Source organism: Chiloscyllium plagiosum, chromosome 10 (assembly GCF_004010195.1).
Source record: "Chiloscyllium plagiosum isolate BGI_BamShark_2017 chromosome 10, ASM401019v2, whole genome shotgun sequence".
NCBI classification, from domain to species: Eukaryota; Metazoa; Chordata; class Chondrichthyes; order Orectolobiformes; family Hemiscylliidae; genus Chiloscyllium; species Chiloscyllium plagiosum.
Genome location: NC_057719.1, coordinates 32,765,538 through 32,783,422, shown reverse-complemented (window position 1 = coordinate 32,783,422; position 17,885 = coordinate 32,765,538). Strand labels below are relative to the sequence as shown.

Sequence of the window (17,885 nt, the reverse complement as noted above, 5' to 3'; positions counted from 1 at the left end):
AAATGGACAGGACTGGCAGTTCAATGTTCTGGGGTGTAGTTGCTTTAGGAAGCACAGAAAGTGAGGCAAGAGAGGAGGGGGAGTGGCATTTTTGATAAAGGCAAACACTACTGCTGTACTTAGAGGGGATATTTCTAAGGGATCATCCAGTGAAGCTATATGGGTGGAAGTCAGAAATAAGGAGGGGATGATCACCTTGAAGGGATTGTACTATAGGCCCCCCAATAGTAAGAGGGAAATTGAGGAAAAAATGTGTGGAAAGATCTCAGATGTATGTCAGAATAATATAGTTGTAACATTAGGGGATTTTAACTTTCCAAACATAAACTGGGGCTACAATGGTGTTAAGCGCTTGGATGTTGAGGAATTTGTTAAATATGTTCAAGAAAATTTTCTTTATCAATATGTAGGTGTATCCACTAGAGAAGGAACACAGAGCCATAGACTCATAGAAATGTACAGCACGGAAACAAACACTTCAGTCCAACTTATCCAAGCTGACCAGTTATCCTAAATAAGGCTTGTGTCATTTGCCTGCATTTGGCCCATATCCCTCTAAATCCTTGCTATTCATGTACCCATGCAGATGCCTTTTAAATGTTGCAGTTGTATCAGCCTCCACCACTTACTCTGGCAGCTCATTCCATATATGCGCCATTCTCTGCATGAAAAACTTTACCCTTAAATCACTTTTAAATCTCAACTTAAACTATGTCCTGTAGTTTTGGACTCCTCTACCCTGGGAAAAAGACTTTGGCTATTCACCTATCCATGCTGCTCGCAATTTTATAGACCTTTATAAGGTCACTCCTCAGCCTCTGACACTCCAGGGGAAAAAGCCCCAGGCTATTCAGCCTCTCCCGATAACCCAAACCCTTTAACCCTGACAATATCCTGGTAAATCTTTTCTGGACCCTTTCAAGTTTAACAAAATCTTTTCTATAACAGGGAGACTAAGATTACTTGCAGTTTTCCTATGGTGCCCTAACTAATATCCTGTACAGCACAACTTGACATCCCAACTCCAATACTCAATGCACTGATCAATAAAGGCAAGTGTACCAAATGCTTCTTCACTACCCTATCTACCTGCATCTCCCCCTTCAATGAGCTATGAGCCTGCACCCTGCTCTGTTCCCTAGGACCCTTACCGTCTCTCTTTAATAATGGGTCTATATTAGCCACCCTCCAGTCTTCCGATACCTTACCAGCGGCTACCAATGAAACAAATATCTTAGTAAAGAGCCAAGCAATCACTTTCCCAGCTTCCCACAAAGCTCTAGGATACACGTGATCAGGTCTCAGGAATTTATCCACTTTTATCCATTTTAAGATGTCCAACACTTCCTCCTCTGTAATACGGATCTTTTTCCAGACATCACTATTTATTTCTTCAAGTTCTCTAGCTTCCATATCCTTCTTCACAGTAAATGTTGATGTGAAATGCTCATTTAGTATCTCCTCCATCTCCTGCAGTTCCACACAGAGATCACCTTGTTAATCTTTAAGGGCCCTGTTCTCTCTCTGGTTACTCTTTTGCCCTTAATGTCGTTGCAGAATCTCTTTGCATTCTCCTTAACCCTATTTGCCAAAGCTATCTCATGTCTCCTTTCTGCCTTCCTGATTTCCTCCTTAAGTATATCTCTCCCTAGTTGTTCTTTTGCTCTGAATATATTTGTAGAATCTCTTTGGATTATCCTTAATCTTATCCACCAAGGCTATCTCTGCCATATTCCTTTTCTTGACCAGAGCCTCAATTTCTAGTCATAGCATTGCCTACACCTACCAGTCTTGCCCTTTAACCTAACAGGAGCATACTTCCTCTGGACTCTCATTATCTCATTTTTGGAGGCCTCCCACTTTCCAACCATCCCTTTACCTGCGAATAGTCTTTCCCAATCAACTTTTGAAAGTTATTGCCTAATACTGTCAAAATTTACCTCACTCCAGTTTAAACTTTAACCTTGAGATCAGGTCTATCGTTTTCCAAAACTATCTTAAAACTAGCAGAATTATGATCACTGACCCCATGGTTATGGAAAAGGATGGACCTTGTATAAAAGTTAAAGTTCTAAATGGGATTGAGGCAAATTTTGACAGTATGAGACAGGAACTTTCAAAAGTTGATCTGAGTAGTCTGTTCGCAGGTAAAAGGGATGACTGGCAAGCGAGATGCTTTCCAAAAGTGAGATAACAAGCGTTCAGAGGAATTATGTTCCAGTTAAAGTTAAGGGTAAGGCTGGTAAGAATATGGAACAACAGATGAATAAATATATTGAAGCTCTGGTCAAGGATAATTCGAAGTCATATATAAGGAATAAAAAAACTCAAATCAAATGAATTTCTTGAAGAGTATGAGGGATAGGGGCATTTTCTTAAAAGGGAAATCAGGAGGGCAAAAAGTAAATTTGAGATAGCCTTGGTGGATAGGTTAAAGATAATCCAAAGAGATTCTACAAGTAGATTAAGAGCAAGGGCATAGGGCCCTTTAAAGATCAATGAGCTTGTTTATGGGTGGAACCACAGGTGATGGGAGACATGTTAAACTCATACTCCATGCCAGTTTTTAATGTGGAGAAAGAAATAGAGGCTAGGGAACTTGGGGAAGTAAATATTAATGTCTTGACAACAGTCCACGTGTCAGAAGAGGAAGTGCTGGAGGTCCTAAAAATGTGAAGGTGCATAAATCAGAGGGACCTGATCAAATGTATCCCAGAACATTGTGGGAAGTTAAGGAAGAATTTGTGGGGCCCCTAGCAGAGATACTTATATGATCTACAGCCCCAGTTGAGGTGCTGAAGGAATGGAGGGTGGCTAATGTTGTGCTTTTATTTAAAGAAGGCTGTAATGACATGTGAACCGAACTTCAGTGATGAGTAAGTTGTTGGACGGAATTCTCAGAGATGGGATTTCCATGCATTTGGAGAGGCAAGGATTGATTATCGTTTGAAAGTGCTAGTGTTGGACTAGGGTAAGCAAAGTTAAAAATCAGACAGCCCCAGGTTATAATCCAAATGGTTTATTTGGACGTACAAGCTTTCAGAGCACTGCTCCTTCATCAGGTAGCTAGTAGGGCAGGATCATAGGGCACAGAATTTATAGTAAAAGTAGCTTGACGGTAGGAGACAGGATGTTGGTGGAGGGTTGGTTTTCGGAATGGAAAGTGAGATGCTTTCGGACTGGAATCAGTGATGGGTCTACTTTTGTTTGTCATTTATATAAATAATTTTGATGAGAAGTTAGGAGCATTGTTAGTAAGTTTGTGGATGTCACGAAAATTGGTGCTATAGTCGACAGTGAAAAAGGTTATCTAAGGTTACAAAGGGATCTTGATCAATTGGATCAATGGGCTGAGCAGTGGCAGATAGAGTTTAATTTGTATAAATGCGAGATATTACATTTTGGTAAAACAAGCAAGATCAGGACTTATCCAGGTAATGGTAAGGCCCTGGGTAATGTTGTCGAACATAGAGACCTGAGGGTTTAGATACACAGTTCTTTGGAAGTTGTATAACAGGTAAACAGAGTGGTTAAGAAAGCATTGATCAGACTTGCCTTCATTGCTCAGACCGTTGAGTATAGGAGTTGGGATGTCATATTGAGGTTGTAAAGAACATTGGTGAGGCCAGTTTTGGAGTACTGGGTACAGTTCTGCTCACCCTGTTACAGGAAGGATATTACTAAGTTGGAGAGGATTCAGAAAATATTTACCAGAAAATATTTCTGGAAGGTTTGAGTTACAAGGAGAGGCTGGATAGGTTGGGGTGTTTTTCTCTAGAGTGTAGGAGGTTGAGGGATGACTTTATAAACGTTTATAAAATCATGAGGGGCATAAATAAGATGAATAGCAAAGGGTAGGTGAGTTCAAATCTGGGGGACATATTTTTAAAGTGAGAGGAGAAAGATTTAAAAGGGATCTGAGGGGCAACCTTTTTGTTGATTAAGCAACATTATACTCTAAGAACATTTTACTTTTCAAAGCATTCTTTTAGCTGGGGATTGTGACAAGCTGCAAAGTTTTGATACACAGTAAGTTGCCCCAAGCAGAACCATTGAAAATTTCAGATTGATTCTGCAGTGGTGACACTTGTGATAGAATGTCACCATTCTCTGATTTGCATAAAGACAAACTGTGTTGCATCAGATGCAATTTAGCAAAGTGCTCTGACTTTTTGGAGAACAGTCAGCAGGAACTCTCAAGTTGGTATGGGAATGTTGATAATCGGCACAGTGTTCCAAATGAATTAGGATCCTATTTACAACCAGCAAATCACTCAACCTCTCTATTGGTCCATGGTGCCAAAAGTTGCAGATGCTGGAAATCTGCAAACAAAACAGAAAATGCTGGAAATACTTGGCAATATGTGTGGAAAGAGAATTAGGATTAAATGGACTGAACGTTTCTGGCCACCAATGTCAGAAAAGCAGAAGGAGGAATTGGTAAAGTAGCCGAGTTGGATTGGGTTCGTGGGGCTCCCTGATGCTACTCTTTTTTTTTATTCCCTCATATGTTGTGGGCAATGTTGGATAGGACAGCATTTATTACCCATCCCTAATTGCCCTGATGGCAGTTAAGTGTCAACCACATTGCTGCAGGTCTGGAGTCATGGGTACGCCAGACCAAATCAAGGACGGCAGTTTCCTTCCCTAAAGAACATTAATGAATCAGATGGGCTTTGCTGATGCAAAATGGTCTGCAAATGGTCATCATTAGACTCCTCATTCCAGATATTTATTGAATTCAAATTCCACCATTTGCCAGCATTCAAACCTGGGTCCACAGAACATTACCTGGGTCTCTAGGTTAATTGTCTAGAAATAGTATCATTGACCGTCTCCACCCCGACCACAGACAAAGTTACTCAGTAGTAAATAGAAAGCAGATTGTGGTTTGAATTGACTGTGGGCTGGCAGGAGTCTTGCTTCGTTAAGGCCCAAATAGTCTCTTTGTGGCAGGATGTGCAGAGAAGGACATGGACATTGGAGAAAGTGAGCAGATCAGAATCAAAATGTGTTGCACTGGAAAAGCATAGCAGGTCAGGCAGCATCTGAGAAGCAGGAGAATCAATATTTCGGACATAAGCCCTTCATCAGCAAACAAGGGCCTATGCCCGAAACTTTGATTCTCTTGCTCCTCAGATACTACCTGACCTGCTGTGCTTTTGCAGCGCCACACTTTTCGACATGGACATTGGAGCCAATACAAGTAACAATGGCAGCCTATGCAACCACAGTAGTTTCCTCGAAAGGGATTTTCTTTAGACCTTCTCACCTCGAAACATTTATTGTTAATTTGGTTAAGCTATGCCAAGCTTGAGAGGCCATATAATGTTGTCAAAAGAAGTGTATTATTCTAACAGTAAAAACAATAAAAATAGAAATATCAAAACTTTGCATTTGCACACAGGCAAATAAACAACAGAAAATATCTATTTAAAACATCTATCTTGCAATAAACCTATTTAAAATAGGAAGTGCTTACAAATGAAAATACTTTATGATTTTTTAAATTAGCTTATATCCAAACTTTTAATCTGGAGCAACAGAAAAGCAATGTCAAAAATCAGTATTTACCCAAAAGAAACAACAATACAAGCAGGCATAAAATTTAAAGCACGCGTTTCATGATCTTTGGAGGATGTTCTCAAATAATTAGCTAAGAAGTGGCCATTGCCATCTGTGACCAAAAAGGCTTCAACTGTAACCAATATGATGGTGTGTAATTGATATGACCATTTGGTGTTCCATGTCAGATTAATGGTGAACAGGGGTGCAACTTCAACAACAAGATGCCACAGGCACTTTGCAAGGTCTATAGCATTCCCACCCTCTATCAGCCAAAGGATAATTCAACAGAGCTCCGCTTGACTGCGTATACACTTGCCTTCTGCGACTGAACAAAAGGGGTCAGAATACCTTAAGAGCTCTTTTATGCTTTTAATAGCACCACACACACTCATCCACATACTATTCAGCATGCCGTCCCCTTTATAGATGAGACTCAGTCATTCCCATGCACCATCTCCTTGGGATCATTACTGTTTATGATAGTGATGGCCTACTCAATGAGTGACTTACAACAGGGTTTCACCAGTCATTAAATCCATCATTAGCCAGTGTAGTCAATGAGGTTGAAAAGAATTTTCAGACAAAACAGTGAGTATAACAAATTAGGCAGTCTGATTGTATTTTTCATTGTTAATGTTTTAACTCATTTGTAGGATGTGGGCATCACTGGCTGGCCAGTATTTACTGCCCATCCCTAGTTGCCCTTGAGAAGGTGGTGGTGAGCTGCCTTCTTGAACCGCCTGCTGTGGGTTGACCCACAATGTCATTAGGGAGGGAATTGCTGGATTTTGGCTCAGCGACAGTGAAGGAACAGTGATATATTTTCAAGTCAAGGTGGAGATTGGTTTTGGGGGGAACTTAAAGGAATTTTTTTGAATGAAATTTAACTTGGTTTCTGAATGACTGCATTGATTTCTCAAATGTGTCATTAAAATCTTGACAACATGAGGAATCTTTCTTCATCCAGAATGAGATATCATCCTTACTCAAGCTACCACAGAGACCAAGATCATTGGACTTTGTGCATCTATTTCCTTCAGATGGATTTCAGGCTCTGTGACATTCTCAGGTGTAGTAGTCACTTTCACTACTGTATCATTTATCCAAGTGAAGGAGCTGAATGCTTGTGGTTCCCATGTAGCTGTATGGCTCTTGAGTATGATGTTCCTCCTTTATTGCAATGCATTAACTGTCAACTTGCAGACATTGCTGTTTCTTTCTCTCCCTTTCCAAAAATCCTCACGATGTTTTTTAACAGGCACCTCGAAAATAATCGCTGAAATCAACGCTAGACATTTTTTTGAAAGCAATCCTTATTAATACTTATTCAACTCAATGCTTTCTAACATACAAGAAAGGAGCAGGATTAGGCCATTTTGCTCCTCAATTCTACTCCAGCATTCAATAATAATTGTTACATTAGCTCCACATTTCTGCTTACCTCTGATGACCTTTCATTTCCCTGCTCACCAGGAATCTATCCACAGCAGGTTAGGCAGCATCCAAGAAGCAGGACAGTCAACGTTTCGGGCATAAGCACTTTATCAGCATCGACTCTCCTGCTCCTTGGATGCTGCCTAACCTGCTGTGCTCTTCCAGCATCTGTAGTCCTCAGGAATCTATCCACGTCCGTCTTAAAAATATTCAAACATATGTAGTTTCTGCAACATTTTCAATAAGAGAGTTCCAATGACTCATGACCCATTAAGAAGAGCATATTTACCTAATCTCTGTTCTAAGTGGACATCTTTTATTTTTAAACTCTGACCACTGGTTCTAAATTATTCCATAAGAGGGTACTTCATCTCCACATCCACCCTGTAAATTCCTGAGAGAAACTTAGACGTTTCCATCAAGTTAATTCTGACTATTCTAAACTCCAGCAAATGTAAGGTGAGCCTGTAAAATGCCCCCACCACTGCCAATCCAGATAGTCCCTTCTGGTGCACCTTCTCTGCATGGCTTCTGACACAATAATGTTGAACTGAACTGAACTGATTTAGGTTTGTAGTCACACGTACTCAGGCCATGTGCCATCCTCAGCACAGAGTCACCACAGTACAGAATCTTGGCGCAAAGTCGAAAAATAAAGGAAACAAAGTTAAAAAGTTGAAAATTACAGACCCACTTACTGAAAAATAGAAAAACAATGCAACTCAGTTAACAATTCAACACCACAGTCCCATAAACACCAAGCCATTCTGGGCTTGCAATCCTCCCAAGGGGTGGACCTCACCTGAACCAGAGATCTGGGCTGCCTGGTCTCTTCACCTTGCAGCTTGCTCCTGATCCCACAGCCTTGGGCTGCCTCGGGCTGCCTCTTACACACATCTTTAAATGCATTTACAAGTAAAGTAGAAGTAAAAATGCAATACGTGCATTTCAACAATACTTATATTTATGTGGTGTTAAGGGAAGAAGCATTTTTGTTGTTTATTATTTTCTAGAAAATAAATGTATGCTTTGTTTTAAAGCTTAAATGAATATTTGTACTTTATATTTGATATTGTCTTGAAAAAGCACCACAGAGAACATTTAGTTATTGAACAAAGCATCTAAATGTGACTGTTAGTCAAAGGAGAGAGGTGGCTGCAGATGATCAGTGTGTGTCACAGAAGGCCAAGAGTCTGAGTACTACACTTTATAAATGGAGGATGGGAGTAAATCAAAGCTTTTTGATTGTGTTCAATATCTAAGCAGGACTGTCTTATGTAATAAATGTGTCATGATTTTGTCACATCAAGACACAAATGTTCGCTTTAAAGAGTCTTATCTCCCTGCTTCTTTTATTTCTTAATCAAATATGTAAATATGAAATTTAGTCTTTTTATTCATATTTAGAGACCTCTCATAACGTGAGGTCCTAGTTTATGCCTAATGGATGTGTGCTCTGATTCAGCCAACTTAAAGGCCGTTTTTTGGAATGTCAGTGAACCAATCCTACTGTTTGCAAGCACAGTCTTTGAACACCTATTATCCTGATTTTGGGATTCCTGACATGCAGAGTACAATTGAGTCCAGTGTTTCAGATTGATATTTCTTCACATGAATTGGAATATGGTACCCTGGAGCTGTAAGAGTATACTCTCTTGAGGAATGCTTTAGTACAATTGAACTAATATTCTTTATTTTAAAAATACAGAATTTACAATCCATAAAAGACACAACTTTAGTCCAGTTCAGAATTGTTCATGATACACAACAGTAAAGCTTGCTGTTTATAATATCTTAATTGTACTTTACATTATTTCATTGCTGTCTTTCATTTTCAAATCAATTGACGATTAATTTGAGTTAACTTGCTCTTTATAATATCTTAATCCTATTTTACATTATTTCATTGCTGTCTTTCATTTTCAAATCAATTGAAGACTAATTTGAGTTTATAGAATTGCATGTCTAACAGTTGGCATGGAATAAAGGCAATAATTCACAAGCAGGTTGCTAATTTGTATGTGGCTTCCTGTCAGCAGATTTACACAAAGTTGGTGTGGTTAGTTTAACAAAAATAGTCACATTACAGGTGGTCTCAAATTATCTTTAATTCGACAGTATCTCTCTGAAAAGAATTTATGACTTTGCGGTGACTGAATTACATCTGAACATCCTTAACTGCTCTCTAATGGACCTTCAACACACTTAGTCTTGGTCCTTTGTGCAATGCAGTGACGCAGGGCATCAACTTGTTTTGAATATCTGATGCATTTCATGCATTTTGAAGACACAACTTCTACGTTTGTGAATATAATCTGTAGATTAAACATTAATGTGTTAATTATAAGACAAATAGAAGTATCGGATTGAGAAGATGATAAATCACCCTACAACATGAGTAATTCAAACAGATCGGGGTAATTATTTAATGAAGTTCACATTAGAATGGAGAAAATCCAAACAATAGATCACCCATCTCTCATCGTGTGGTGGAACCAGAGGGTCTAAAATTATCTGAGCAAAGATTTAAATTATCTGGTTCCTAGATAAAAAATAAATTAAAAGCAACTTGGAGCCAAAGGAGTTTCTTGGTAGAACCAGCCGTCAGATATATAAATTATTCATCTAGGCTTCCAAATCAAAAAAGATGTTTAGAAGGAAAGTAATAGTTTATTTACATTTCCATTTGGACCACTCTAGCGATGCCATAGTGCCATAGAGATGGACTGTGGATTTAGGGAGGTTTTTTTGTTTAAATTATTGATATATTTCTGTCAACAAAGCCAGCAGACATTGGAAGTTACAGTTTATTTCTATACGTTGCAGGTCACCGGGTTGTGAGAGCAAAATTGATTAATGTTAGCTGGATCTACATCTTACACAGATACAACATTAACATTATTACTCATCATGCAGAATGCAGGTGGGAGCTCAAGTTCGGTTTGGAGGTATAATGCATGAAAGAGACATGAAGGAACAGGGGAAAAAAAATCCACAGTAACTTCCATCATGAGAAAATGCAGTTCCGCTTTGCAACAGGTAGAGAGAGAGATACGTAAAGCAACTTCAGACCAGAAGCAATGGGGAAATGAGAAATCAAAAGCATTTCAAATGTAGAGTCACCAAATCTTGAAGTTGAATGAAGCTTATGATTGAGCTGGAGCTTCCACAACGTGACGTCCTTTAAAACTGGTGGGCAGTCACTTGGCTGAAAGGTTATGGAAGGAAACAAAGAAAGCTCATAACTCAAACATTAGCAGGAACACTGAGCATAATCAATATATATTGCTGCATTGCACTGGAACTGAAGGTACTTTCAAGAGTCTGATAAGTAGACAAAGACTTTGTGTGAGGAAAATAAAGTTAAAAGAGAAAGGTTCATTTGAAGATTTTGGTTTTAAAATATAAGTGATTTTGCTTCTTTTTATTGTATTGTAAATTGATAACCTAAGGTAATGTTTAGTTAGTAGCATTTGTTTTGTTTGATTCTTATATATTTGTTTAAACTGTGGAGTCATACAGGATCATTCTTTCAGAATCCAATTTCTCTGTAAATGTTGATAGTTCCTTTGGACTGGGTGCTATGACACATTAGTTATTGTTTATACACAGATGTGCGATCTTAACATTTTCATCATATTAGTATTGTTGGTGTTGTTAACATTGAAACATTGCATGTAAACGGTTACAATGCAATCTATTTTGTTGCTCTCTGGTTGCACATTTCATTCACAATAAAAGACTATGTCATAGGTTTTATGACTCTCCTTCCAACTTTCATCAGAGTAGGGGAGACTGGGAGGGGACATGATTGAAATGTATAAAATTATGAGGGACATAGATGAGATACACAGGAAGGAGCTTTTTCCTTTGGTGGAAGGATCAGTGACTATAGGGCATAGATTTAAAGTAAGGGACAGGAGACTTAGAGGAGGTATGAGGAATTTCTTTACACCCAGAGGGGTGAGAGTTTTACACTCTTACACTCTTCTGCCTGTAAGAGTGGTAGAGGCAGAAAACCTCATAACATTTAAGTAGATTTTGGATGTGCATTTGCAATGCCAAGACACACAAGGCTATGGGTCAACAGCTGAAAAGTGGGATTAGAATGTTAGGTGGTTGCTGTTGGCGGGTGCAGACTCCTTGGGCAAAGAAGTCTTTTTTTCTGAGTCTGGGCTGTCTAGACTCTAACTCCTGCACTGACTCTTGGTTCTCCAATCTCTTTTTGCCTTTGATGACCCCACTCAGATGCAGTCCCTCAACTGTCCCAATCTATTTTTCTATTCCTTTCTGCTTCCATCACAGCCCCCATCGTAGAGCAAGGGCCAAATGTCATCTTGATTTTCTTTCTGTCACTTTTCACAAGGTATTTTTTGGCTGAATCAGCTAACATGCCCTCACTCTTGGAACTTGGAGGCTGTGATACAAAATTTGGAAATATCGACAGCCATGAGGAGGAAAGCAATAGCCTTTGAGAGGCTGGGGAGTGAGCAGACACATCACAGCTGAAACTTCCTGCAGAGAAATCTAATGTCACACATTTTAGGAGGAAGAATACAAAAAAGTAATACAAAATCAAGAGTTTTCTAAAGAGGTGAAGGGGCAAAGAATCATGAGCTTATATGGGCACAAAATGCACACAGACTCCTGGGCTCTGTAAATAGATGTACAGAATACAGGGCCATATAGGTTATAATGAATTTGTCCAAAGCATGTTTCACCCTCAATGGTGGAACTGAATCCAAGTTTGGGCACCATATTTTTAAAAGAATGTGAAGAGTTTAGAGAGTGCATAGAAAAGACTCACAAAGATATTTCCAGGTATGACAGACTTCAGTTCTATGGAACAATAGAAAACGTTGTTTGTTCTCCTTTGAAAATGCATAATGGAAAGGAGATGCGATCAAGGTGATCCAAAATCATGAGAGGTCTGGACAGTGTAGATCAAAACTGTAGCTATTGGTAGAAAGCTTGAGAACAGAGAATAAGTTGTTTAGCAAAGGAGCCAAAGGCGACATAAGAAGGATTCTTTCTTACGCTGTAAGTAGTTCTGATCTGGAATGCACTGTCTGAGAGTATGTGGAGTATTTGATTGTGGTTTTCAAAGGGGAATTGGATGTAGAAAATATGAAGAGTGACGGGCAAATGGCAAGAGTTGGTCTGGCTAGTTTTGCTTTGCAAAGAGCAGTTGTGGTGCTGAACAGCTCCATTGCTTCCTTCTATGCTGTAACCATTCCATGATTCTGACTTAGGTCAAATTCCAGTTTACTGGTCCCTTCTTCCCTTCTTGTCCCTCCTTTCCTTTGTCAGCCTTCAGCAGGACAACTCCCTCTCTGACACTCCGATCTCCTCTTCCTTCACTCCCAATATCCCCCCTCAGCCACACAGCACCTTCCGTTGCAACTGTTGACATCTGGCCCTTTACTTCCTCCCTTCTCAGTTTCCAAGGGCCCAAACACAGCTTCCAGATGAAACAGCGCTTCACCTGCACTTCGTTCAATCTAGTCTACTGCATTCGCTGCCCACAACGTGGACTTCTCTGCATTGGTGACCACTGTGCAGAACACCTAACTTCTGTCTGCAAAAAAGACCCTGTGCTTCCAGCTTCAACACATCACCTGCCCAATAGAGTTGATTGCTTTGTTCTAGATAATGTCAAGTTTTTTTGAATATTATTGGAGCTGCACTTCTCCAGACAAGTGGGAAATATTTCATCATACTCCTGACCTGTGGACAGATTTTGGGAGTCAGGAGGTGACTTACATACTTCAGTATTCCTAGCCTCTGACCTTCTCTTGTATCCACAATATTCAAATGGCGAGTCCAGTTCAGTGTCCTTTCATTGGTAGCCCAGAGGACATTGATAGTGGGGGATTCAGTGATGGCAATATCATTTAAAATCAAGGGATTATAGTTACATTTTATCTTGTTGAATATATCCCAAGGCTGATATTGTCCAATTCTTCCTGTTCCCATTCAGCATAGTCACATCTGGTTCTCATGCAGATCATTCAGTATCCGGATTCAGGTTTCAATTTGATTCTTCCCTCCCTCTCCATAGACTGTCAGGCCACACCCAGTTGCTATTGAGTCTTGTTCCCCACCTCCACCTCCCAGTGATATCTCTCTGACATAAAACCATCTGTTCCTCTGACAAAGGCTGAGTAATTAAACTTCTCCGATCTTTTAGGATAATGGGTCTGTTTAGCTCCGAATCTCAGACTGAACTGGTTCTTAGGAAGAATCAGTGTAGAATGAGCTAAGCTTGCTCCCTGAGTGTTTCCTTTCCACTTCACCCGACCCATATACATCAATATGGCCCCCGGGCCTTCATCCATGGTGCTAGATCGCCATGTTTCATGGCTAACCAAAAACAACACATGCTATCCAAGCACACTGTCCAGTTCCTGATAAGTGTTCAGCCAAGCCAACAACATGGGTTGCAGTTGGTGGATTGTTAAAGTCACCTCAATAAAACCAGACACAAACTGCAAATCACAATCTCCACACTCAAAAATCAAGGAAACAAATTGTACTTTTGTGTGCTTTTTAGTGCACAAATATTGCCTTTTAATGCCCAGATTTCAAGCCACCTCTAGCACATACTCGCATAATTGAGCATCTGCACAAAGCTCAGGAGGCATTTTTTGACTTAGCAAAAGTTTTTTTGATTGTAGAAATTGATTATATGCTATGTATTGTAGAAATTGATATGTGAGTCAAGGTTTTTGACAGAATGACTGGCCTCCTGAAGTGAAGCTAACATGAAACTTATCCACCCACTGTGCAGTTTTGCATGTATTTGTGTGCAATAATTTGGTTACGACTCGTCTTTTACATGACAGATTAATTACTCAGCAGAAGGCAGTGTCATCAACAATATTGCTTTTTGGAATAATAGCCACCAAATTATTAATGAAGATGAAAATTAGCTCAGCACAGAGCTAAGTACTCCTCTCTAAGGAATCCTTGGGCACATGTTGTCATAAAGAGGTATATAATTTATATGTGTGTTCTGTGAGGAAATCGTGGAACTAATTTGGCAGCTGGATATGTGTGTCTATTAAACCTCAAGAGTGATTTATAAGCAGTATCTGAGCACCTTTATCAGCTTTCACTGCTTTAAGCTTGCTCTTTGGTTTCAGGGCTGAATTTTCTGATGGGCTTCAGAACACTGACCTTGATTGTTCTGTAAATCATTTCTCTCCTGGAGGCTCATTTATCTCATGGACGTACTTTGTCGTAGATATTGTTCCTTCTAAACCTAATGTTTTGTCTGTTACATTATCTGAAGGACCCTTTATCTTCTGACCTGTCCATATCATCATCTGGGGATCACATAATTTCATGAATTGTTACTATATATGGTGGCTGCTCGAATGCAACATACTTTTTTGTAATATTCTGGATTTCTGAGCCACATCATTTTTTCCTTAACTATGTTCTGAATATGTGGAAGTTGATCTAGCTTCCATGGAGTCAAATGCAGCTCAACTTCATTTTGTTCAAACAAATTTTTATTCTCAATTGTATTGAAGAATGTAAGAACTTGACTTCAACTTTTTAAGTTGGTTGTATATCTTTGTTCACTCTCTGCAGATATCATCTGGCAAACTACGTATTTTTGCAATCTCAGTCATAGTGGGGGAGGATTGCTAATGACTTAGTGTTATTCTTGTCACTGGTAATAACAACAATGTTTGGAAGGCAAAGGATTGAAATGTGTTCATGCCATCATCTAGCAATGCCTAAGTGTTCCCTGATATATCCTTTCCAAGACTTCTTAATGAGGGGAAGCTGAAATAACTGGTCTTTGGTCATAAACTAGTAAATGCTTTATATGTTTGAAATACTGAGAGTGCTAACTGTGTGATCTCGGTCAACACATTGAACTTTTGGTCTGGCCGACCTTCAATGCAACACTGGAAAATAGTTTCCTGATGAAGGGCTTTTGCCCGAAACGTCGATTTTGCCTGTCCTCGGATGCTGCCTGAATTGCTGTGCTCTTCCAGCACCACTAATCCAGAATCTGGTTTCCAGCATCTGCAGTCATTGTTTTTACCTACTGGAAAATAGTAGCACACTCTTCATCATTCTTTCCTCCTTATTGAATTTATTTGAGATCCTTTTGTCTTGCTAGCCACTGGCACTTCTGGCCATGTGAAACACTTCTTTATGCCATTGTAGGTAACATCAATGGATTATTTTGTTCTTTTTGAATTTGGCCATGCTTCTAGAAAGTCCATTGAATTCTTCTACTGATTTTGCCTTGCCTGTTTGATCACCAACAATTTATTGCTGGGTTAGCTTTCCCTTGAAACTGGTTGAACATCTTCTGTTCCCTCAAGGATGTTGAGGTCAAGATTTGTGTGGAAGCTCAAAAGTAAGAAATGCTGATTAGACATTATGCATACGTTTTCAACTCCCTTACAGAGTTGCTTCAAACATATCTTTAATGTTAAGAATTATTCCACCTGGACTATGTAACTTCATATTGTTATCTATAACATTTGTTTCTTTAGCCACAGTATTTGATCTGGTAGGACAGCCCCATAATTAAAAATGTAAAACTAGGTCATGAAGTTACTGAGATGTCCATTGTCATAAGTAGGTCTATCATAATTGTGACAATTTTATCACATTAACAACTTTATATGAGTAAGCATTTTTGCTGCTCTGACACTCCATCCTACTTCTACACATCATTTGGAAGTGTCCTGTAGTTTTACCTATGTGGCATTCTTTTGTCATAGCTGACATTACTTGTACCTGTAAGGCTGTTTTGGTCCATAACATTGACACAAACTATCTGGTGTCTGGCCTATGTTTGTGTTGGCTTGTTATGTGTGTCTGTGAAATACTTGTACCTTACATAATGATGGATTCTGCTATTTCATGAAATAATGTTGTCTTTGTCCTCTCAGGATTTGTCAAAGAGTTTTCCAGGTTTCTGCTTCTAATGCACTTTGAATAGCTCTCTTCAAATTCAAATCTTCTTTGGACTGTAGTAAATATTAGGGTGCTTCATCAGTCAATCAACCAACAATTAGTTCAGTTAAAAATTCTAATTGCAAAGTTCCATGATCGAAATTTTCTACTAATCAGGAGAAATCATTCATGAAGTTATCAATGGATTTATCCAACTCCAATAATCTTCTATTCTGTCTTGCTTTTCAAGAACTTTGATTTCCTTTTCCTAAAATTAAAGTCATTACCAAAAGCTTAAACATGTTTTTCAAATTATATATGCCTTATTTCACATTTTTATGATTTATAACTCATTTGTCATATTTACTATTGACTACAGTGGTATATTTACTTATTCAGCTTGAGATTTCTTATTTAATTTTAAAGTAATTGTGTCCTTTAAGTACTATTTTCTCCAAGGTGTCCAATATCTGATTCAAGATGGTGGCAGTGTAGCAGGCATGTGTGTGGGCAGTTGCCCAGGTACCTTTCTTGTTTTTCTCTTTATACTTCTGCTCTTTTTTCCTTTCTTTTTTTCTTTCATTTTTCTTTTCTTTGGAGCATTTTATGCTGGGGGTTAGTTGGTCAAATTGGCATGGCTGCTTGAGCAGGTAGTGCCTGGGATGGCAGCTTTTCCCAGTGGTCAGAGGTAGTGGCTCCTCATGGCGACTGGAGACAGTGATGGCAGCAGCAGCAGCGGCAGTGGCAGCAGGGACGTCCTCCCAGTCTTTGGGCCTGATGGCGGCTGCGGCTGCAGCAACAGCAAAGCCCCTCCAGTGGCAATGGTAGTAGACCTTACAAGATGGCAGTGCCAGCAAGTTGACACCTCAGAGGATGGTGGGGCTCTTGGTGAGGCAGCAGCAGCACCCTGGTCTGGCAGCAGAGCCAGGAACTCCAGTCGGCTCAGTTGGCAGCACTGTATGACCAGAGCTGAGACTCCTGGTTGTGGGGCGAGTGTGGGTTCAGCTTGGGACTCAGCATTAGCACTGGTGAGGTGGGCCCAGAGGTAAAGAAATGGTGCCTAAAGAGTGGCGACTCCTACATTGGTGGGGCTGGCACAGATGATGGTGAGGCAGAAGGATGAGGGCTGGCAGTGCAGGTGTCACGAGTGAGCCAGTTCAGGGTTTAGGACTCTCAGTTTTAACTTTTGTCCTTTTTATTCTTAAACAATTTTAAATGGCACCGGATTATGTCATTGTTGAAGCCTTTAACTGTATTTTACTGCATTAATTACTGTAAAATACAAGCAACAATAAATAAATCATCATCATCAATTTTTTGTTGTCTTTGACTCATCTTTCTTTTAATCTTTGCAGTATTGTTATTTTTATTTCCATGTCTTCTTATTGTGATTATTTATTCATCTTCCTTTCATGCTGTTTTAAATTCTACAGTATCTAAATGCTGTTTAATCCTTGGATGAGTTTTGCTTGCATAAATAACAATGTTGTTTATATTTTCTTTGTCTTACAAGCTTTTGAATTGAAAACAAAAAAATGCTGGAACTCACGGTGGGTCAGGCAATGTCCGTGGAGAAAGAGCAAGCTAACATTTTGAGTCGAGATGACTTTTCATCCAGAATTGAAATGTTAGCTTGCTCTCTCTCCATGGATGCTGTCTGACCTGCTGTGATCGCCAGCATTTTTTTGCTTTCAGTACAAATTGCAGTATCTGCAATGATTTGCTTCTACAAGCTTTTAAAATGTTTGGTATAGCAAGGTTGCTTTATTTTCTTCCAATAAAGTTTCCTATTCTATGTCATAAAGTTTCCTATTCTATTTTCACCATGGACATCCAGTCCCTGTACACCTCCATCCCCCATCACGAAGGACTCAAAGCCCTCCGCTTCTTTCTTTCCCGCCGTACCGACCAGTACCCTTCCACTGACACCCTCCTTCGACTGACTGAACTGGCCC

The 17,885-nt window shown here is 39.5% G+C and overlaps 1 protein-coding gene across 9 annotated transcripts in view; it reads left to right on the top strand.

The window, feature by feature from the left end:
• The window catches only part of mdga2a (MAM domain containing glycosylphosphatidylinositol anchor 2a), a 932,327-nt gene that overhangs the window by 875,241 nt on the left and 39,201 nt on the right, over nucleotides 1–17,885 (top strand). Inside the window, exon 16 of one of the 9 annotated variants that reach the window (XM_043697349.1) lies at nucleotides 12,443–12,619. The exons of 6 other annotated variants lie outside the window; for them this stretch is intronic. In XM_043697349.1, coding sequence (XP_043553284.1) covers nucleotides 12,443–12,474 — 32 coding nt within the window. In that variant the 3' untranslated portion in view covers nucleotides 12,475–12,619. Of the gene's footprint in view, nucleotides 1–9,828; nucleotides 10,758–12,442; nucleotides 12,620–17,885 lie in introns of those variants that run through there. 2 more of the 9 variants (XM_043697348.1, XM_043697347.1) reach the window with 2 other exon arrangements.